At 32.5% G+C, this 23,098-nt stretch overlaps 3 protein-coding genes across 4 annotated transcripts; 2 read left to right on the top strand and 1 right to left on the bottom strand.

The window, feature by feature from the left end:
- Positions 1–2,044: 2,044 nt before the first annotated feature.
- Positions 2,045–6,158, bottom strand: LOC142524073 (receptor protein-tyrosine kinase CEPR2-like). The gene is given in 4 exon segments (XM_075627807.1): positions 2,045–2,531; positions 2,614–4,606; positions 4,608–5,308; positions 5,834–6,158. Coding segments are annotated over 3 exon segments (2,931 nt in total). The 5' UTR covers positions 5,169–5,308; positions 5,834–6,158; the 3' UTR covers positions 2,045–2,154.
- A 9,551-nt stretch (positions 6,159–15,709) lies between these two features.
- LOC142524397 (putative alkaline/neutral invertase D) lies at positions 15,710–18,935 on the top strand. 2 transcript variants are annotated; one of them, XM_075628357.1, is made up of 5 exons: positions 15,710–15,831; positions 16,630–17,081; positions 17,185–17,616; positions 17,798–18,356; positions 18,468–18,935. In XM_075628357.1, exons 2-5 carry the CDS (start codon positions 16,659–16,661, stop codon positions 18,761–18,763), a joined length of 1,710 nt encoding a protein of 569 aa, XP_075484472.1. In that variant the 5' UTR covers positions 15,710–15,831; positions 16,630–16,658; the 3' UTR covers positions 18,764–18,935. The 2 variants fall into 2 exon arrangements, with proteins under 2 accessions (XP_075484472.1, XP_075484473.1); XM_075628358.1 differs by having other exon boundaries at positions 15,712–15,831; positions 16,641–17,081.
- Positions 18,936–20,318: 1,383 nt separating this feature from the next.
- LOC142525173 (transcription factor TCP23-like) lies at positions 20,319–22,291 on the top strand. The gene has a single exon (XM_075629352.1). It carries the CDS (start codon positions 21,022–21,024, stop codon positions 22,195–22,197), a length of 1,176 nt encoding a protein of 391 aa, XP_075485467.1. The 5' UTR covers positions 20,319–21,021; the 3' UTR covers positions 22,198–22,291.
- Positions 22,292–23,098: the final 807 nt, after the last annotated feature.

Raw genomic sequence — 23,098 nt, 5'->3', positions numbered from 1 at the left:
ATAATATGTCAATGGTAATAAAATTAAATCATTTATTCTCCTTATGGATTTGTTTTCATAACATTCATTGATATCTGCATTGTCCATGTTATGACCTCATATTAATTCTAAAGATGAAAACAACACCACATGAAGATAGCGACAATGGATTCTCACATAAAAAAAATTAAGGATAGATGATATATTAAATTGACACTACGAACACGCTAAGACAATAAAAGCCAATCAGAACGTCATTTCTCCCTTAAGACCTAAGAAAACTTTTAGATTAAATTAAATAAAGTACATAAATGAATTATCAGTGAAGCAATTAAGTAGAAATTAATCATTAATAGATGATTTATCAAATTGCAACAAGCATGCTTATAGAGTAAAAGGAAATTGGAACTTCATTTCTTTCTTAAGGCCTATATATATATTTCTTTCTTATATGTGTGTGTGTCTCTATATATATAAATATAGATATATGTGTGTGTGAACACATATTGTGCACATTTATGTGAACTAGGAAAGTGCACGTGCGTTACACGTGGTTGATTAACAATGAAAACATAATTACGAAATTTAGATATTGTTTAAAATCGTTTGAATAACATCATGTTTAAGAGTATTTGTCAATCTAAACAGATCAAAACACAATAGATAAAATAGTATCATGACCATAAACATATATGTTCACTTGTTCATATGACAAACTTTTCAATCAATCTGATTATAACATAATAACAACTCTATCAAACATGAAAAGATTTTTTTCATCCTAATACCATTCATAAAATAAAACAATAAATATAAATTAATAGAATAATGGATTTTTCCAATGCTCAAACCACAATGTACTTAAATGAAATACACAAAAGGTGATACTAAAGGTCACAAGAATATAATAAACACATGAACCAAAAATAAATACCACAAGACATCAATTTCTGCCAACATAAATACAATTGAATGATAACTATTAAAATAAATTAAATCATATTAACTTAACATGGACAATGACTAAAAAACAAATGTCATAAAGAGGAAAAAACAAGGTCACAAGAATATAATAAACACATGAACAAAAAATAAATACCACAAGACAAGCAATTTATGCCAACATAAACACAATTGAATGATAACTACTAAAATGAATTAAATCATATTAACTTAACATGGACAATGATTAAAAACAAATGCCACAAAGAGGAAAAACAAGGTGAAAATAATAAAAAACGAATGTCGCGAAGAAGAAAAGCATGGAGAAAACAATAAAAAAAAAAACGAAGAAGAATGATAAAACAAGTGAAAAAAGAATACAAAAGAAATACTTAACTTAACATGGACAATGACTAAAAAACAAATGTCACAAAGTGAAAAAAAAAACAAGGTGAAAATAATAAAAAACGAATGTCGCAAAGAAGAAAAAGAAAAATATGGAGAAAACAATAAAAAAGAAGAAGAAGAAAAAGAAGAAGAAAAATGATAAAACAAGCGAAAAAAGAATACAAAGGTAATACTAAATGTCACAAGAATATAATAAACATGTGAACAAAAAAAAGAATACAAAGGTAATATTAAAGATCACAAGAAAATAAACACACGAACAAAAAATAAATGCACAAGACATAAATTTCTACCAATATAAATACAATTGAATGATAACTACTAAAATGAATTAAATCCTATTAACCTTAACATGGATAATGACTAAAATAACCACATCATCTATGTCAAAATGCAAAACAAGATGTCATAATAGTAAGCTCACAAATGAAACTTCATCACATCTTAAAGGTGAATGACACCTCATCGAAGATCACATAAGTGTACACGTTAAGTGAGCAACGTATCAAAACTAAATTATACATATACAATATAAAAAAATTTCTTAGCTTATTTTAATAATTGTTAGCTAAGTTATTTTATAAGGTAAATGTGAAATTTATGTTTAATCCTTGGTTACTTTCCGCGGTGATCAATTATCATATAAGTTATTTAATTTAATTATTTGCTAGCGGAAGTTAAATCTAAATTACAAAGGTCAACTAGTTAATTGATCTATTTTAATATAATATTACTTTATCTTCAAACTAGTAACAATTTTTTTATACAAACCGAATAATAACGCACATAACACATTAGTATCTACATGAACACCAAAAAAGCAAATCAACCAGACAGAAAGGGCATATCATCGTATTTCTCGAAACTGTCCGGCGACCTGAGAGTGCACGGTTCGGCATCGATAAGCATCTTTACAACTTCCTTCATATTTGGCCTTGGATTTGGAAGCTTTGCGGTGCAAAGAATGGCGATTTTTAAAACCTTTATCATATCATCTTGAACTAGTTCAGTGACCACCTTTGAATCAAGAATTTTTAGTACGTTCTGTCGATTGTTTAAATGAGCCGAAACCCAGTAAACTATGTCTTTCCCTTCTCCGTATTCTTCCTCTATAGGCCTTTTTCCGGTCACGAGCTCTAGCAGCACGACACCGTAACTGTATATGTCGATCTTCTCAGTTGCTTTGAGTGAATATGCCATCTCTGCATACGAAAACAAGTAATAATAATCAGTAAAATGGACTTTAATTTATATGATTTCTAGAATTGAAGTAAATCAACTGGCCTGGTGCAATGTATCCATGAGTGCCTGCAAAGCAACTGACATTAGATCCCTTGGGAGAAACTTGCTCAGCCAACTTAGCAACCCCAAAATCAGCGATCTTTGCTTCGTAATCCTCGTCGAGCAATATGTTGGTTGATTTAACGTCTCGATGGATTATAGGTGGGGAATAATCGTGATGAAGATAGGCGATTCCTTTTGCTGCACCAAGTGCGATCCTATATCTTTTAAACCAATCGAGTTCTGGCCTGCCGACTTTGATTTCTTTGTGAAGTGCCTGAAACAAGTTACCATTCTCCATATACTCGAAAACCAAGAAGTTCGAACCTTCTTTCGTTAAACAGGCTAATAGCTTTATTATGTTTCTATGCCTTATCTTTCCGAGAATCTCCATTTCTGCTCCATTTCCCTTCCATATCTGCTTCACGGCTACTGTTCCAAAGCCTTTCTTCAAATCCAGTCGATAAATTTTTCCAGCACTTCCAGTCCCTATCAGATTATCCTCGTCTACGCTGCATATTTCATCTACATCGAACTCCACTTGTTGAAAGCTCTCGAGTTTCCAGTTTGAACGTTTTTCTTTCTCCACATCCACTCTGTCATCCATGTCAACCTCATTTTGCTTAAAGCTTCTGTAACTCACGAGCAATAAACCGACTAAGATAATCGCCAGTGTAAATAGTATGATACATAACATAACAAGTTTACTTTTGATGAAATTCTTGTGGCCACGTTTCACATGACAAAGGCCCAAGTCCGTGTTTATTAGCTGTCTTGTGCTTTTCTCCTCATCAATGCAAAGACCTTTGTTTCCAAGAAACGCTCTATCACCTGCAACCGCCAATAAGTCGGATGGAACTGTCCCAGAGAGCTGGTTATGTGACAGATCTATAGATGATAACTTTAGCTTATCCAAGTTTCTTGGAATTGGGCCGATGAGAAGGTTTCTTGAAAGATTCAAAGAGTTTAATGAGACCATATTTGAGAGACTATCGGGAATCTCACCACTCAGAAAATTCCAAGCAAGATTTAAGTTAACAAGTCTAGGACAGTTGGCCAATTCTGAAGGTATTGTCCCAATGAGCTCGTTTTCTTCCAACTGCAGAGAATTTATCTGCTCCAAAGCACCGAGTTCTGATGGAATTTTCCCTGATAATTTATTGCCGTTCAAGATAACCCGTTCCAATAGCATAAGTTGTCCGAGTTCTTTAGGTATCTCACCAGAGAATCTGTTGTTTGACAGCATTAATTCGTTCAAATTCTTGGAATCTCCAATGCCTGGTGAAATCCATCCAGTGACATAGTTATCACTGAAATCCATCACTTGTACATTAGGAAGTGACCATATTCCATCTGGAATGGTCCCATTAAGCCGGTTCTGATTGACTCTCAACCTTTGCAAAGGATTACATCCGGCGTACGAATCCGGAAATTCCCCCGAAAAATCGTTATCCAAAGCAAGCAAATTCTGCAAATTCCCATTTTGACACAGGTATCTCGGAAATGCACCAGAGAATTTGTTCTCAGATATGTCAATACTATTCAATGGCGAAATACGGCCAAGATTTTGCGGAAATTCTCCCGAGAAACTATTTTTGTAAAGAGATAAGGCAAAAAGGTGCTGCATATCCCCAAATCCCACTGGTATTTCTCCGGAGAAGTTATTCTTGAACAGATGAAAAACTGTTAATTTTCTCAAGTTTCCAATCTCATGCGGAACAGTCCCATGCATTTGATTATCAGATATGTCGAATTCCTGTAAAAGGCTCAAATTTGCAAGTCCTGCTGGAATTTCACCAGTCAAGTTGTTCCCATAGAGCTCAATCTTGAATAAATTCTTCAACTTATATATCGAATTCGGGAAATTCCCAGATATCTTATTCTTGCTTATATCTAACGTTCCCAATGCCTCCAACTCAAATATAGAATCAGGGATTGCCCCCCTCAAATTTGAACTAGCTAAATAAAGCCAATACAGTTTCTTCAAATTCCCAAGGACTCTCTGGAATTTCGCCCTCATCGTAATCGTTGTCACCGAGACCTAGTGAAACTAAACCAGACAAATTTCCAACCCAAGCCGGAAATGCACCGGAGAAATAATTCCCCGACAAATCAAGTCTCTCCAACTTGATCAGATTCGACAAGTCCGGTATGGTGCCATTCATGTTGTTACCCGTGAGATTAAAAACTTTGAGATTCGTAAGATTTCGAAACTCGCTTGGAATGATTCCAGATAAAAGGTTAGATGGTAATACTAAAGAAGTGAGGCTTTGCAGGATAGAAAGTGAGGGGGATATCACCCCTGACAAGGACTTATTATCAAGAGAAATGTCTGTAACGAAACCGGTTTCTTGATCACAAGTGATTCCATAGAATTTGCAAGGGGAACCCGAATCCGAATCTTTCCATGAATCCAAGTAGTTCAGGGGATCAATGAGCTGTGACTTGAATTTGAGCAAGGCTTGCTTCTCTATGGTTATGCACATGGAATGATGGAAAAAAGACAAGAAAATAGTTAGAATTTGGAGGGAAAGGTAGGGATTCAATTGTGTAGCCATTTTCAAGAATCGGGAGGGTAAATGTGTCAATTCATGAGGGGAGACAAGTCCATTCAGATATCTCCATTATTGCCATGGGTGTCCATCCTTGGTGAGTACAGGTGTAGCTGAATGTACACAAACAGTAGCAGACATTAATTCTGTACAAGATTATATATATTAAATAAATACATGTTACAATTATATTGCCGATCCATTTATTTAATGATTCTGAAGTACTCTGTGTCTGAGAAAGGATTCAGGTTATAATTAATACTATTTCCATTATTAACCTCAGCAACTGATCAAGAAAATCCAGACCTCAACAGCTCCTGAACAATTCCTTTTGTCAAAATCTACATTTCTTAACGAAAAAGAAATAAAGAACTTGAAAAAATAAGACACTTAATCCAAATTCAGTTGAGCATTACAGATTACAGATAAACAAGATTATGTCTTTAAACAAACACAAAATAGCCAAATTCTCTTTTGCCTGAAGAACCAAAAAAATTAAAGCTAGCAGAAGTAAACGATAAGTGTTTATCTTTGGAAGAAAGAATTACAAATGGGTAGTTTCATATTTCTTCGGACAAACAAACGCATAACACAGAAGGGATTTCAATACAAGTAGAAAAAGCAAGGGTGATTAATCATGTACCTGTAATTTTAAAAAAAAAATTATGTACCTGTAATTCCTGTAAAAGAAACTTAAAATCTAAAAAAAGATTAACCCTTTCTTTTATTTGTTCGTAGTCAGCTGCTGCAACTTCTTCACAATTCTTTCAGTACTTTTGTGATCTCTACCAAGTAAAACTTTAAAAACCAAGGAATGCCACTAGGAGTTAAAGAGACAAAAACCTTTATGAATGGAGAAAATTTCAAGAAACCTGAGAAATATCGGGATATCAGAAGTTTTCCCACTAAAGGAAGAAGATGTAATTAATTTGGGAACAAATGGAACTTTCCTTGAAAACATTGTATTTAAGTGGAAGTAAATGATGACAGGAAAGACGATAGAAGTCGAAGGATAAGGAGGTGTGGCATACATATTTTATATTATATATTTTGTTTATTTCGTAGTACTTACGTGTAAAAACAATATCTGAGCTCACTTTTTTGTGGAGAAGAAAATGACAAATATGGTTTAAAGATTTATAAAATATTTTGTTGTAATCACATGTTTACATAACTGCCAAAAAGCAAAAAAATAAAATAAAATTTGATAATGATTTCTCATTAGTTCCATTGTGATAAGAATAATTGGCTGGAGAAGATTGAAATTCTAAGAGAAATATTTCATCCCTATGGTTAAAAAATAGTATAAAACATAATATAAAATGTTTGCAAAAATATTATTTCTTCAACTGCTCAAATCAAAATATAAATTTTGCATGGGATAAACAGACAATAAAGAAAGAAACAAATAGATGTAAAATATTAATTAAGATAAAAACTACTTTAAATATAAATATAAATAAATTTAAAAATGGTAATTTAGAAAATAAAAATTATAACAAACCATGATTATTATTCGTGAATATGATTTTTTTTTCTTTCATTAAATGGAATTAATGATTTATTAGAATGATTTGTTATATTGAAAAAATAAGTTTAATGTTGAGTTTGTACTGTGTATAGCGGACCTGATAGAAAGAACACTATAAAATGGCACAAGCCGTGGAGGGGACAGTTGGCTAAGCTCCACAATAATTGGTGGTGAGTTAGCCCCACAATTCTATTATTTGATATGATATCAAATTAAATTCCCATTTCATAAATACTTCTTGAAAGACAAATATTAATTTAAATTCATGCATTTAAGTGGGTGAATAATGGCAAATGTTTTTCAACAAACAATATAGTTATAATATATATATATATATATATATATATATATATATATATAAATACTAAATCTTAATCTTCTAGAACAAAATGTAGTTGAAGATTTGCATATTAATGATGCTAAATATCGAAATAAATCTTTTGTTAGGCCTAACCTTTTCTCTTGTTGTATATGCTCAATTGACCCTTCGCTTATCTTCTTTATGTTTTGTTATTGTTATGATACTTCTCATTCGTTCTGTTCCATTGAATATATACAGTTTTGATATACATCTTATTCATCGTGTACATTTAACATATGCACAAGCGATACTTGTGTTAGTTTGTTTCAAGTAAGTGAGAAAAAAGACTCGTTCAAAACTGCAATAAGCAAAAATACACAAAGCAGTACTTGTGTTTGTTTGTTTCAAGTGAGTAAAAAGAAATAAAGTTGTGGTATAATGGTGCAAATCAGATATATTCTTTGGAATATTGCACGACGTGCGAAACGTGTTTGTCTTGTTGGCTATTTTAACCCAAAAAAATAAAAATAAACATTGATCAATATCCAAATCACTAACTTTAATTTCCAAATTATATTTAAAATAAATGGAATTGATTCACGTACACGCTCTGTGCTTCGATTTTAGCCACAGAAGTCTCCTCCTTGTTGATCCCTCCATTTCTTCTGCGCAAGTGCTTTCTTTTCATTTCTGCAGACCATTACTTGATTATGCATGTGATCGATTAGTTTTAGAGAAGATGGAGGTTCGGGTCCCATATGGGTAGGGTCAGTTCTTGGGCGACCCGTTAATTTTCTGGCTAGGTTAAATAGTTATTTTACATATTATATATAATTGAACACCCTATGATTTAATGGCTTCGAAACGTAGAGTATATGACTCCACGAGAAATTAATTATTTCATGATAATTAATTATTAGTAAAAAAATTCGGTTTAGTTCGACTTACTTTGAAGACAATTAATTATCTCGTGATAAATACAATATTCATGGTGCAATAAAATAAAAGTTTATGTAAAGCCACGCACATACCTCATATTTTTTTTTTATTAATGATTAATGATTAATGATAGTAGTTGGATTGGAGTGAGGGCAATGCCCTCGTTATAGTTATTTTAGCATGGAATTATTAATCATATACAAAAATTTATGAGACGGTTTCAGCATGTCAATTTTATGATACAGATTTACTATTTGAGTCAATCATGAAAAACTATTAATTTTTACGCCAAAAGTATTACTTATTATTGTAAATATGAGATGAAGATGGTTGACCGATCTCACGATATACGTACTAATATATATAAAAAGTTAAAAACTTGTGTTAGACGGTCTCACGAGTCGTATTTTGTGAGACAGATCTCTTATTTGGATCATCCATGAAAAAGTATTATTTTTTTATTCTAAGATTATTACTTTTTATTGTGAATATCGGTTGGGTTGACCCGTCTCACAGACAAATATTCGTGAGATTGTCTCACAAGATATCTACTCCTATAAAAATATATATGTAGTTGCAATAGATGACATAGAATTTGTTGATGATAGCATTAATTAGTTTATTAAAAAACTTGTGAATGATTAACTTTGTTTTCTTATATATATTTTATGGATATATTCATAAGACAAGTCATTTTCTCCACAGTTAGTAAAAATTAATTAAAATATCAGAGATGTTATAATGTGAAGGCATACCAACTAAATATTTTCGCCTATATTCTTATTGTGGGACAAAGAATATTAAAAACCACATTTTATTGATGAGTGATTAATTTTATATATTATTTATAAATAAAAACGCAATAGAAAAAGAAGCATCACGACCCCACCAACTCATTTAATAATAATAATTATTACTATAAATAATTAATTATATAATTTATTTTACTATTTAATCAGATTGATATCTCAAAGTTTAATCTTATCGGTCCTTTTATATAAATATAAATATAAATATATATTTATTTATATCTGGATCGAGTTGATATCAAACTGTCCCTACGGAGTAGCAATATTGAATTAGGGGAAAAAAAAATGAAATAGTCTGATTTTTCCACATTATTATTAAATAATTAATTAATTATATAGGAAAAAAAGGTGGCCAAGACCTTGTCGATATATATGGGTTGACTAATTGACCTAAATAGACCAGGAATAACCGGCCCAGTAAAAAGTGGGCCAATTTCAGATCCAACATTCATTCATCCCCTGGAATCTGACCTGTCGGTGTGAAATCCACTCAGTTATCCTTCCACCTTTCCCAACGCAAATTCTAAAATTCCAGGATCGAGTTTAGTGTCAATCATTTACATATTTATAATAATAAATAATATTTTTCCATTATTAACTTAAATAATATACACAGTCTAATAAAATTTACTGATAACTTCATCTCATAAAATTTTTTTTGTATATCTTATGATCGCTTATTATAGAATTTTTTCAGTGCAATATTTCTATAGCATATATTTACTGATTTTTTCTTAAAAAAATATTTATTTTGTACCATAAATTTAAAAAAATATTAAGAAAATACACATAATTATGACAAGGGGTGCATGAACCCATTGGGAAATTTTGTACCGATAAATAAATCATGATGAACCCATTACTTCTCGACAGAATGGGTGGGGTATACAATATTATTAGTTGTTTCAATTGTATATTAGTGGACGGATGTAATTATTACGTCTTTTGTATAATATTTTTTAAATATAAAAAAAATATCGAATTTTGAAATTGAACCTATAACTTGAATCTTGATGTTTGAGAAATAAAGAATCTATCTGCTGAGCATATCATGTGAGACACAATGTTAAAAAATACATTTAAGATTTATTTGGTTCATTGAGCGGAGTGGGCCAGAGTGTAACAGAAACCAGTGAGACAGCCCACTAACTCTAGGGAGTGAAGCCCAATCAAGAATTCAATTAGCCAGATAGGATTGTGGGATCTTTTCAGATTTTGTTTATTTATTTTCGACAAATTTATTCTCTCTTTTAGATTTTTATAATTACTATTAATTAAATTTAAATTTCTATAATGATTCATTTACTAATTATGTATAATGATGATTTTTTTTATATAATTCTTGATGATTTCCGAGTGAATTGGTGAGCAATTTCCCGGGACGAGGAATTGTCATTCCTATATTAAGTGATGACCAAGTGAAATGAACCTTGTCTACAGCCCTGGACACATGAGAACAAGACACGTTAGTGGGTTGTCTTGAGCTCTTTTGACCTAGTCATTCCGACGCTAAAATCAGTAAAGTGAATATACACAAAAAGAGAAAGTGATATAAATGAAAATATATAATGAGTCTCAACAATCATGATTATTTTTTATTCTTTTTTCTCCTTCTTTTTCGATTTTACCTATGTTCTATTTATAGGGTATCGAGATCGTGGATCATCCTGAGGTGCTCGGGTAATAACCACAGTGTGAGAATGTGGTTCATGTTATGATTTCCGTATGATCTGTGAACGTGGGGTAAGAATGGATCCCTGGATTTTCAGTGGACAAGGTCCACGCTTATTTTGACTTAGTCATTTCAAGTTGCCCGGCTGTATCCGAGCTCATGTGAACCTATAATTCTCTGATAAACTACCCATGCTAATGCCGGTTCGGGTTGATATACAGAGTATTCTTTTCTTATATGGGTGGCCATCTTACCATGATATCAATTCATTCCATATATTTATTTCTATCATATGTTATCTCCTACATTTCAAATCAAATTTAAAAATTTTCATTTTCAGTTTCTTCGAAAAATATGTATTTTTCCGTTTTTTTTATAGATAATATGCATCGCATGTATCACAACCCACTGAAATGAATGCCGATGGATATGCAAAATCAATTTATCGAAACATAAATATTATCAATATTAACTCGGGCCTTCATTCTGTGGCCTAACTGGAATAATGGAGGAGTTGCTTTTGGTCCACTTATAATAAGAAACAACTTGTATATTATATAAAATTACTACGACTCGTGAGTCGTGAATCACGACGTATAATAATATTCATATTTTTAATAAAGTAAGAATCAATCAGACTTATTTTGAATTCCATTCACTTAGGGGCATCCGCATCCGTCGGAATTAATCATGTTAATAACTCTCCATCTCATAAAAAATGATGGGGTCCACGAACCACATATTCATTACATTAAGACTTCCCCATTATTAACACACACTCACGTTCATTTAATTTCAACTTTCATTATTTATGGGTCCCACTGTCAACTTACTCATTTTTTTTATTTTTAATATTTCAATATCTTTCTAATATTTTTAAAATTTTACAACAAATATTACTAAAAATAAATAGTATTATTATTTTAAAAATAACTTAATTCCAATATTCATTAAAATATTATTAAAAAATGAAAAAAAAGTTGGACTCTTTTATTTAAAATATTATTCAACACAATTTCTTTAAAAAAAACACAAAATACAAAGAAAACGAATTACGATAATCGAATATAGCCGTTGGTGCATAATTTTGCCGTTTGAAAATAGTCGTTGGTGATAATTAGCGACGGTTTTTCAAAAACCGTCGCACATAGCGACGGGTGTTAAAAAACCGTCGCAAATAGCGACCATTTTTTTTAAAAAACAGACGCTTTTCACTTTGCGACGGTTTACGAAAAATCGTCGCAAATTTCAAAATAACGCAGTTCATTCTGATGAATTTCTTGGCTGCCATGTCAGCCAAGATTATTAATTCTTGCGCCCACATTGGTGGGCGAAAATTAATTGGTGTTATTAACACCCATTAATCAACCAATGTGGGTGTCCTTAGTGGTCTTCGTAAATAGAAAGTTTGATTAAAAAGAGTTGTACTTTTTTAAGGTATAATAAAAAGTAATTGCATTACTTTTGCTATAAATAAATAAGTAATTTTATCTGTAAAATTCGACGGGTACTGTTTTTTTAGTCTGGAATCGTATACATTATAATGTATGTTAATTTATTTTACGCAAAAATGTCTTGCGTTTATTTTCGTGAGATGGATTTTCGACCAGACTCAATTCATAAAAAAATATTATTTTTTGTTGTATAAAAAATATTACATTTCATAATAAGTATTATTCAAAATTGACTCGTCTTATAAATATATCTATGAGATAGTCTCTCGAATACAAGATACCTATTCTTATTGGATTTATATTGAGTACAGGATGTATTATGTCGGCTTGAATGTCTTTGGTTAAGTCATACTTTTGACGTGAATATACATTTCCTAAATTAGAGATTTAGAGAGGGAAAAAACGAAGTCTTTTTAAATTTAATAAATAATAAATTCAAACGGCTGTTCTCTAGGATAAATAAATATATTTCATTTTCTCAAAAGATAATCATTAGTCATAACTAATATTCGATAAAATAGTAATTTATACTATTTAATTATTTTTTATTCATATCGTAAAAATTTATTATCTGTTACTATTTTTTTACCATTAAATATTTTTAAACATATATATATATATATATATATATCATCACTGATATTCACAATAAAAAAGTAATACTCTTAACATAAAAAATAATATTTTTTCATGGATGACCCAAATTAGATATCTGTCTCACAAAATACGACCCGTGAGACCGTCTCACACAAATTTTTGTCGTATAATATTCATAAATCGTGTTTATCTCTATGTTAACTTAATATATATATATATATATATATAAGAGATAATATAAAAACTATACCAATATACTAATAGACATAAAATTTATTGCAAGTTGCAATAATTTAAATGGCCACTTCAAGTATGTTCCGTTCACACACTAAATCATCATTGTTAATATTTAATTTGACGGAGAGGTTCGAATTTTAGACATGTTTTTTTTTATATAAAAAAAATCGCTAAACAACAAAATAAGTTTTATCAAAATAATATAGAAAAGGCTACATAAACATATATTTCTTTTTATTCATATATATACAATTACAAACAATACATGCATAAAAATGAAGCATTCAGCATATAGTTAAGGTTGAGAGTATGAGATCGATCCGTTGATTACGAGTAGTTTTTCAAATTTATTAATTAGATTTAGTTGTTTCTTTGTAATTTTTTTGTTCGAAATAAACAAGTATCACGTTCAAGTCGCGTCAATAGTACGGACAATTACAGTTATATCTTCATTCGTAGAAACGATATAATAGTTGTACTTAAAAAAAACCTACATACAATACATTGTCCGGGAATAATAATATATATACGAAATATTTCGACACACGCTAAACTACATTAAAGGAGAATTCTTACTGAAAAACTCATATATTAGAAAAATAAAATTATAAATTATATTAAATGATCTCATAATCTATTATTGATTTTGCTACTTTGAACGATGAATAAATAAACTCCCAAACACAAATTCTTTTGAAGATGTATCTGTTAAATATGAACAGTGGTATAGACATTATAACCCAATCCTCCCATGCATTTCATTACATAATTTAATTAATTAACTTCTAATGCTTTATAATTGGCCTCTGTATATAATGATAGGATCGATTGAGGAATGATTATTAAGCTACAACAGTTCGTTTATTGAAATATTAATATCTATTAATTAAATCGAGTTTAATTTTCAAACCAATCGAAAAATATTCAAAATAATCATTCTTAGAAATCGATTAAACATTTTGTAAAGTATTTAAAATATATGCAATTTCAATTAGTAAAACAATTTGGTTGAAGCATTTTATCATTGGTAAGCAATATTTGATATTTAAAGAACACATAAAATGATTCAACAATTCAAATTTAACACAATATAAATGACAAGAAAATGCAATAAATAAATAGACACGAATTTGTTGATTGATGTTCGGAGATTAATATCCATTAGAATATTTTGATTTATATAACACATTGTATAAACTCATTTCAATTTAGGAATTATCTGTTGTCTAATTGAAAATCCTAGCACATGACTCTCGATTGTAAGCCGTAACTTCACAATCCGCATAATGTTTAACATCTCTTATATCAAGATTACAAACACAATCCTTAATATCTTTGTGTGAAGACTCACTGAAACAAACTTTGAAGCTCAACTCTCATGTATATGTATGAGGATTTAATCATTTACATTGTATTTATCTCTCAAATATATTCTCACACATTGAGCTTGCTCTCATTCTAGCTCATTTTCTCATGTAGGTTGCCCATGCTTTGAATCCCCTTCCAAAGCTTGTATTTGATCTCGAAGATGTTGTATTTATAGGCTTCAACAATGATATACACATTAGACACAAGAATATGATCATTTGGAAAGTTTATGTACTGCTTATGATATTGAAACAGTCATTTCCGTCTTACTTGACATTTTCCCGAGTCTAAACTTGCCATTCAGCTTGCTCTGGTCAATTGGTTCAGTTCTGCTCCTCTGCTAACAACTTCACACTTGAGTAAATATGTTAGAAACACAATAACAAGTTTCGTTATAATCAAAATCAAGATGGTTAGAGTTTCTAACCTAACTTATAATATATTAATATACAAAATATAAAAAAAAATATAATTGTTTCTTAAGTAAGCATGAGTCATGACCCATTCGAGGATTAACACACACAACAATAATTAAAATGAAATTCATGGTACGTTAGCTTATTTTATTGATATCTCAGATTTGGAACGAAATCTAATTTTAATATTTTTTTCTCAACTACAATTTTTTTTTTACATTAGATAAGAAAATAGTGTAAAACAACCAATGCAATAATATAAGGGTAAATCAGAAAAAAAATCCCTAATTATATATTAAATTTAAAATTCAGCTCTTATATCAATAAAGTTTAATATGCATTTCTGGATACCCAAAAAATTTATTTACACTCCCTAATTGACATATTTACCTATTTTTTAATTATTATTTCACTATGTACCATATATATATATATATATTCATGTTTGCATTTGTTTTTATATTCAAATCAATTGCTATTCAACTTTCTCATATCCATAAATTAGCAAATTTACTTAATTAAAATTTATTCAAAAATAATTAAAATAAATTTATCTTGTTACAATCATTTTTTTAAATAATAATAATGTTATATTAATACGACCAATAAAAATAATTTATAATTTTATTAATAATAAAAATTAGTAAAAATAATTAATTTTATTAAAATATTAATTAAATAAAAAATAAGAAGAAATATAGAAAATTAGATGATAATTTAACTAATTATATAAAAAAGTTGTTAATAGTAAATAATCTCAAATAATTATTCAATTATTTTTTCCTTAAATATATACTCAAATAATTAATAAAATAATATTGGAAACAATAATAATAACAATTAATGATATGAAATAAATCAATAATATAATATTATTTATAAAATAATAAAGAATACACTAAAAAATTAAATAATATAAATAAAAAATAAAATTTTATTAATAAATTAAATTAATAAAAAAATTATTATTTGAGTCGATATGTTTAAATTTAATATTTGTATTTAAGTAATATAAAAATAAAAAAGTAAAATTGGTTAACAAAAAGTCGAAACTAAAATTTAAGTTTTTTCAATTATTAATTCACAAAAATAATATATGTGAACTGAATTATAATTAAAATATGGACATTAAGATTTTTTTTCCAAATTTACGAATAATATAATTCAAATTTCTTTTTATTTGATTTTAACATATTAAACATTATCATCTTTTTCCTCTTGCTTCAGTGGTCTATAAGTATCTGCTTCCGCGTTCATGGAATTTTTTTCCTCTCTCCTCCATTTTCGCCCTTTACCATCTCTCTTGTTTGCTCCTCCGGCAATCCCACCGGCCGCCGCTGAGCTGGTAAATTCTCTGTATTGTATCATTCCAGTGCTCAGGTATCCATAGTTCTTGAAGCTTGGTGTGTGTCTACTTGTGTACTGTGTGTTTCTTGATGTATGTGAACGAATGGATTTAGATCTGAGTTGTTTCTGGAAGTTTGTCTATTATTTTCAGAGACTCCTGTAAATCTCGATGCTTTGGTCAACACTGTTTTCCTCGATAATCATCTGTAATTTGTGGTTCTGTGTCTTCATATTTTACCAGGCTTTAATGAGCTTATTCCGCGTTTTACGGATGTCTGTAATGCAGATTGTTTATTTTTCACCTGCTTGCGAAAAATGTATACTTTATCCACTTCCCATTTTCCTGGATATATTTTTCGTGGTTTCTTTCTTTTCATTTACTTTAGTTTGAAATATTATGACTTTTGATAAATTGAGTGGTTGGGAGGAATTTACATTTCCTCCTTTAGAAACGGTTAGCTTCGGAGGTTGATTATGCTGGCAACGGTTGCTTTGCTTGTCGATGAATTACATTCTATTGTTTCTTGCATCATAATCTAGTATTGGGCTTCGAAAGCTCACCAAATTTGGGTGTTATACCCAGATATGCGATGTCAAATAATCTGATTCTTGTTTAATCTAAATATCTATGATGTTTATAAGTCTCTCGACTGCGCTTTCTACTTAGTGCAGCATCCTGGCGTAGTGAGAATAGTGGCTGAGACACATGGCCTTTTAAGCATTACTCTCCATTATCTTCTTATATCACTCGTGTGCTCTATTAAGGTCTGAGAGGGACTGCTACTTCTTGTTGTAGAGGATACTCAGGTTTAAAAGAGAGAAATAATGGATGAAGTGAAGCTTATTGTCGATGTAATGAATGGTGGCATGGATGGTACTAAAGAAACTGGACTTAAAAAAGTGAGTTCATATTGCTCAATCCCTGATTTCAATGACTACGATCTCTCGAAGCTGCCTGATAAGCCCAGGTTAAACATAGAGAGACAGAGATCCTTTGATGAAAGGTCGCTAAGCGAGTTATCGATTGGTCCGACAAGAGGTTTAGAGAATTACGAGCATGCACATTCACCGGGACGATCAGTGCTGAACACACCTGCCTCATCCACTCGGAATTCATTCGAGCCACATCCAATAGTTGCTGATGCTTGGGAAGCCCTCCGCCGGTCAATGGTCTCCTTCCGGGGACAACCAGTAGGCACAATTGCTGCTTATGATCATGCTTCCGAGGAGGTTTTAAATTATGACCAGGTAGAAGTTATATTAAATTTTCTTGGCTATCAATTCGGATTCGGATTACTCTGATATTACATGAAGCCAACAAATTTTTTTTCCATCAATTTATGGACTGCAGGTTTTTGTTCGAGATTTTGTACCGAGTGCACTGGCCTTTTTAATGAATGGTGAGCCGGAGGTAGTTAAGAATTTCCTGTTGAAAACACTTCAACTTCAAGGGTGGGAAAAAAAAGTAGATAGATTCAAGCTTGGTGAGGGTGTCATGCCTGCCAGTTTCAAAGTTCTTCATGACCCCGTCCGGAAGACAGATACAATAGTAGCAGATTTTGGTGAGAGTGCGATTGGAAGAGTTGCACCAGTGGATTCTGGTTTCTGGTGGATAGTTCTTCTTCGTGCATATACAAAATCCACTGGAGACCTATCTCTGGCCGAAACACCAGAGTGCCAGAGGGGACTGAGACTTATTATGGGCTTGTGTCTGTCGGAAGGATTCGACACATTTCCAACTTTACTATGCGCTGATGGATGTTCAATGATTGATCGTAGAATGGTGAGATACCTTAACACCCTTACCTTGATAATATTATTCAATGCCTGTTTTAAGAATCAAGAAACCATTTTGGAATTCAAATATATTGGAAACATTATCGTTGAACTTAAGTTGATGATCAACACTTACTGCCACTTGCATTTAAAAACTTGTATTCTTATGCCATGATTTAATTTATCAGGGAATCTATGGATACCCTATAGATATTCAAGCACTCTTTTTTATGGCACTGAGATGTGCTTTGGCAATGTTGAAGCCTGATGCAGAAGGCAAAGAGTTCATTGAAAGAATAGTGAAGCGCTTGCATGCCTTGAGCTACCATATGAGAAGTTACTTTTGGCTTGATTTTCAACAATTGAATGACATATATCGCTACAAAACCGAAGAATACTCCCACACTGCTGTAAATAAGTTTAATGTGATTCCAGATTCAATCCCTGAGTGGGTGTTTGATTTTATGCCAACACGCGGTGGTTATTTTATTGGCAACGTGAGTCCTGCAAGAATGGATTTTAGATGGTTTGCTTTAGGAAATTGTGTTGCCATATTATCGTCCCTTGCCACTCCTGAGCAATCTTCTGCTATTATGGACCTTTTTGAAGAGAGGTGGGAGGAGCTGGTCGGCGAGATGCCTCTAAAAATTTGTTATCCAGCAATCGAAAATCATGAGTGGCGAATTGTAACTGGCTGCGATCCAAAGAATACGAGATGGAGTTATCATAATGGAGGATCTTGGCCAGGTCCTCTTTCCACATTCTCTTAATTTGCTGTCATAAATAAATACTTATTTGAGAACTTTTGAATCCTTTTGTTGACACTTTTTTTCTAAATTATATGCATCTGGGGACCAGTGCTTCTATGGCTTCTAACAGCTGCCTGCATTAAAGTTGGACGCCCACAAATCTCAAGACGGGCAATTGATCTTGCAGAGAGCCGTTTACTGAAGGACAGCTGGCCTGAATATTATGATGGAAAACTAGGAAGATATATTGGTAAACAAGCTAGAAAATACCAAACATGGTCAATTGCTGGATATCTTGTGGCCAAAATGATGCTGGAGGATCCTTCACACTTGGGAATGATTTCTCTTGAAGAAGACAAGCAAATGAAACCTGTGATCAAGCGATCTTCCTCGTGGACGTGCTGAAAACTCAGTGAAGAATCATTGCATCGAACAAAGTAATAGTAAAGAGCACCCCCTATTTTGTTTCTTTATCAGAGAACGATTCCTCTCGTGGTATCTCTTATCGTAGGTATGTACTATATAATGTCATGCAACACTATCACACGTCGAAGTCTCTTCATATTTGAAAAGAAAATAGGATATTTGATAATTCCTGCTTCGTTTCTTGAATGTATTTTCAGATTTTATATGAATTCTGAATCTTATATTCGAAATTTGGACAAGAAATTATTTTTGAATCTCGGATGAGAGGTTTCAAGAAAAAGAACCAGTTAACGAGAATCTTGAATGATCTGAGAATAGTCTATGCATCTGCAAGCAAAATTTCATTAAATTTTGGTGTCAGACGGTGGTTGGATACGAAAAAAAAATATTCTTTACTTGAAATCGAAAGGTCTTTTATGTATCAACTTTGCATATTTTTCACCTCCATTAGAATAGTTACAGAAACTAGTAATCACTTTGATTACTCTAATGTTCATACATTTGCATGTAAAAATCAACCGTGTTCGTCTATGTCTATATACATATATAGTTCACTTTGATATCACTTTAAATGGATCATTTTCCAATGGTATTTTTATAGGATACTCGTCACTTATATATGCAATATTCATCTGTTTCTGTGTCTTTGATTCATTTCACTTTCTCCAAATGGTCCCTGCTCTCACTCGTGTACTAATCTGATGCCCTGCTATGCCTAAGGGGATTGGATTGGGTTGAGTGTATTTACTATGCCTTCTTCCATTTTGACTGCATTAAATTCTGCCACACTTTTGCATCATGAAATAAGTCTTCAGATACTATTTTTTTTATTTAGAAAAAATGAAGGTGTGGGGACAATTTTGATTGGTTAGCACTCAAAATTATTGAAGGGAAAAGCTTTGTACTGATGCCTTTTTGGCATTTGTGTGCTCTTAATGAGTGTTGGAGACTTGGAGTGATGACTTTCAATTAGCTGGGTAAATTTTTATTTTTACCTCCTTAGTTCTAATATTCTGTGTCCCATGCATAAGGGCCCATTATTTATTGATAATTAAGTGGTTTGAAATTTCTCATGCGATCCCTGAGCTTGAAGCTAGTTTCATAAGATACCATAAAGAAAAGTGGAAGTAATCAATAAGGCAATAAATTAAGCAACTAGAAAACTGGTTATTCATTTCACATACAATACAATTGAATAATGAATAATGAAAGAACAATGCTCAACTCTCTGGTATTCATCATCCGATCGGTTTATATAATACTTTAGGTTTGTAGCAGATTTGACAGTGTCTGAGTCTGACACACATCATTAATGTCATTGTTGAAGGAGAGAGGCCAGCTAAACTCTATTGTTCTTTCCTTTTACCAGTAAGAAATATCTCACCACATTTGTTGACATCAGATAACGTTTATAGAATTACTACTGGATTAAATAAAAGTTATAATTAGATTTCGAACATCATATTTCGTCTTGGATGTAAGATTTTAGTTACAAATAAGCTACTAATCATCGGTATAATTAACATTGGATTCTAAGGAATATTACAATGCATCATCGATTATTATATTGCAAATGTCTACATGGTGATGTGAGGTAGAACAAATGTAGAAACGATAATAATATTATCTGTTGTAATTGAAACATCAAAGAAACGTTTAACTGTTGGAACCTCTTGGTACATAGAATTCTTACTCGGGCCGTCGCTGGCGAATTCAGTCTCAATAATTGCTCCAACTTGTGTTTTGTGACATCCAACATTTGACCTTGAATCTAACATTAATTGTAAAAATCGAAAACTTGTTACATTTGAATATCAATATATTTTAAGCTCATGTAACACCAATTGGATACGGAATTAATTCCATGGAATCATGACCGTCCAACAGTATTCCCCCACCCAACCAAACCAATTTCCTCTCAGCTAACACACTGATTCCTTTTTTGGGACTAACTTTTTCTCACACCTACTCTTTTCTCTTTATCATCCACACACTCAGTTTCTTGCATCTCTCTCTCTCTCCAAAGACAACAGTCAACCACAGTGAAAAAACACCATTAATACTGATCAAATACGACCAGTTTGATTGATTCCCAGGCCCCTAATCTGATCTCTCACAAGTTCTCTGTCCCCCTCTCTAACTTTGATAAATTACGCTATGTTTTGGAGATCCAAGAAAATTTTTGATTTCTTGGATATTTGACACCAATTTCAAACATATCTTCAATTCCCAGATTCATGGAATTCATGGAGTCTCATACCAAGAACCAAGGCAAGTCGGACCACCATCAATCAGTTTCCTCCCTGCAACTCATCTCTCACCACCAAAGTCAACCCCAACCCGCTTCAGGGTCCGATCCAGCCCCTTCTCATGGCCCCTTCAGTATGGGTTCCATCTCCATGCAGCAATCAAGAAGCTTAGTCCCCCCCGTTTCCACGCCTAAAGCCACTACAAACCCCCTTTCTACGAGTATCTTTAGTGCCGAAAACGATAGCAATCCAGTGGATGGCAAAGCTGTAAAGAAACCATCTAAAGACCGCCACACCAAGGTCGATGGCCGAGGGCGGCGCATACGCATGCCGGCTTTATGCGCAGCTCGTGTTTTTCAGCTCACCAAGGAATTGGGCCACAAGTCTGATGGTGAAACAATAGAGTGGCTTCTACATCAAGCTGAACCCGCGATTATAGCTGCCACAGGCACCGGCACTCTCCCGGCTAATTTTTCAACCCTCAACGTGTCGTTACGCAGCAGCGGCACCGCCATTTCGGCACTACCGTCGAAATCTGCACCGCTCTTCATCGGCGGATCCCATGGAATGCTGGGTTTCCACCCCCAGCTCACATCGAACAGTAATTTTGGTCAAGACCCAGAAGTGAATTTCATGAAGAAACGGTTCAGAGAAGATAGCAGCTTCGCAGCGTCACCTAAAACGGGAAGAACAGGTCTTCCAGACCAAGAACCGGTATCAGACCTGAAACCCGGGTTGACTCACACATCGAATTACATCTCCGCTCCCGCCATGTGGGCGGTGGCGCCTGCAGTGGGCAACGTGGGAAGTGCTTTTTGGATGCTTCCAATGACCGGAGGCGGGCCCACAGCACCGGTAGGACAACCTGAGTGGCAGCACATGGCATCTTCCATGCAGAGAATAGGTGGTTTCGAGTTTCCTGGTGCCAGCCGGTTCAATCAAGTTCCGATTGGTTCGATGGTACTGCAGCAGCCGCAGCCGCAGCTACCGGCCGTTCAGCAGCTGGGTTTAGGTGTTACGGAGACTAACATGGGAATGCTTGCTTCAATCAACTCATTTAATGTTGGTAATAACAGTAGAATTATTGATTTGGGCATGAATTTGGACCGAAATCAACCGCAAAATAGTGACAGTGGCGGTGAAAACCCCCAAGATTCTCAATAATTTCATCCCAAATCCAATATTTTTGCCTTCTCTTGGTTAGTTATTGGTGTCCCATTAGTTTCTGGGTAGATTAATTAATCTAAGTAATTGGTCATGTGCAGATCTTTTACTTGCCGTTTGTTGCGTTGTCAAAACTCAAACCATTTCTTTAATCTGTTTTAATGCAATTTTCTGAGGAGTAACAACATTGGAATGTTGGGTTTGAAATAGAAATGAGGCATTTGTCTTAAAACTGTAAAATCTTGGTAACTGCGTCATGTTATTCCCAACCCATTATTATTTCTGTGCTAAAAAGCTGTTCAATCAAAGCTAATTGAATTTTGATTGGAGGATGGATTAGGGTTTCACTTTGACTTTTTCTGGGAGTCTTTTCTTTTATGATTATTGCTTTTAATCAGTAAATAAAGGTTGTCTTTTCTTTCTGTTGAGCAAACCGCAGTGCTTTCCGTTTCCTTATAATTTTCTCATCATAAATCAAACCTGCTTTAACTAACCTCCAAATCTTATGAAATTTCAGAATAAAAATTTGAGGGGAATTAACAGTGTCGGTATATATAATATATATTTTATACGTTATTTTTAATGTATTTGATACTTCATGAGGAGTTGTTTTTCTGATGCCATATATGATATATACACTCTTGTGATCATACGGAGAGTGAGAGAGAGAGCTACTAGACTAATCGTTCTTTGGACGATGACATGAAAACAAAGAAACATTATGTTAAGATAATTGGAGAGAGAGAGAGAGCTATTAGACTAATCGGCCTTTGGACGATGACATGAAAACAAAAAAAAATTATGTTAAGATAATTGTAATACCTGACGATGAAGTATTCCAATAATAACTGGAATTGTGAGCTTGATTTCTTCGTTATTCATTTCATACCTAGACGGGTTT

The sequence above is a fragment of the Primulina tabacum genome, chromosome 14 (assembly GCF_025594145.1).
Source record: "Primulina tabacum isolate GXHZ01 chromosome 14, ASM2559414v2, whole genome shotgun sequence".
In the NCBI taxonomy this organism is placed as follows: domain Eukaryota; kingdom Viridiplantae; phylum Streptophyta; class Magnoliopsida; order Lamiales; family Gesneriaceae; genus Primulina; species Primulina tabacum.
The sequence above is the reverse complement of the archived record's forward strand: the minus strand, read 5'-3'. Positions and strand labels throughout refer to the sequence as shown.

Excerpts from the sequence above, each read along its gene's own strand:
- LOC142524397 (XM_075628357.1), top strand. The coding sequence starts at position 16,659 with ATGGATGAAGTGAAGCTTATTGTCGATGTAATGAATGGTGGCATGGAT. Across the intron at positions 17,617-17,797 it reads CAATGATTGATCGTAGAATG|GGAATCTATGGATACCCTAT; the intron begins GTGAGATACCTT and ends TTAATTTATCAG. Across the intron at positions 18,357-18,467 it reads TAATGGAGGATCTTGGCCAG|TGCTTCTATGGCTTCTAACA; the intron begins GTCCTCTTTCCA and ends TCTGGGGACCAG.
- LOC142525173 (XM_075629352.1), top strand. The coding sequence starts at position 21,022 with ATGGAATTCATGGAGTCTCATACCAAGAACCAAGGCAAGTCGGACCAC.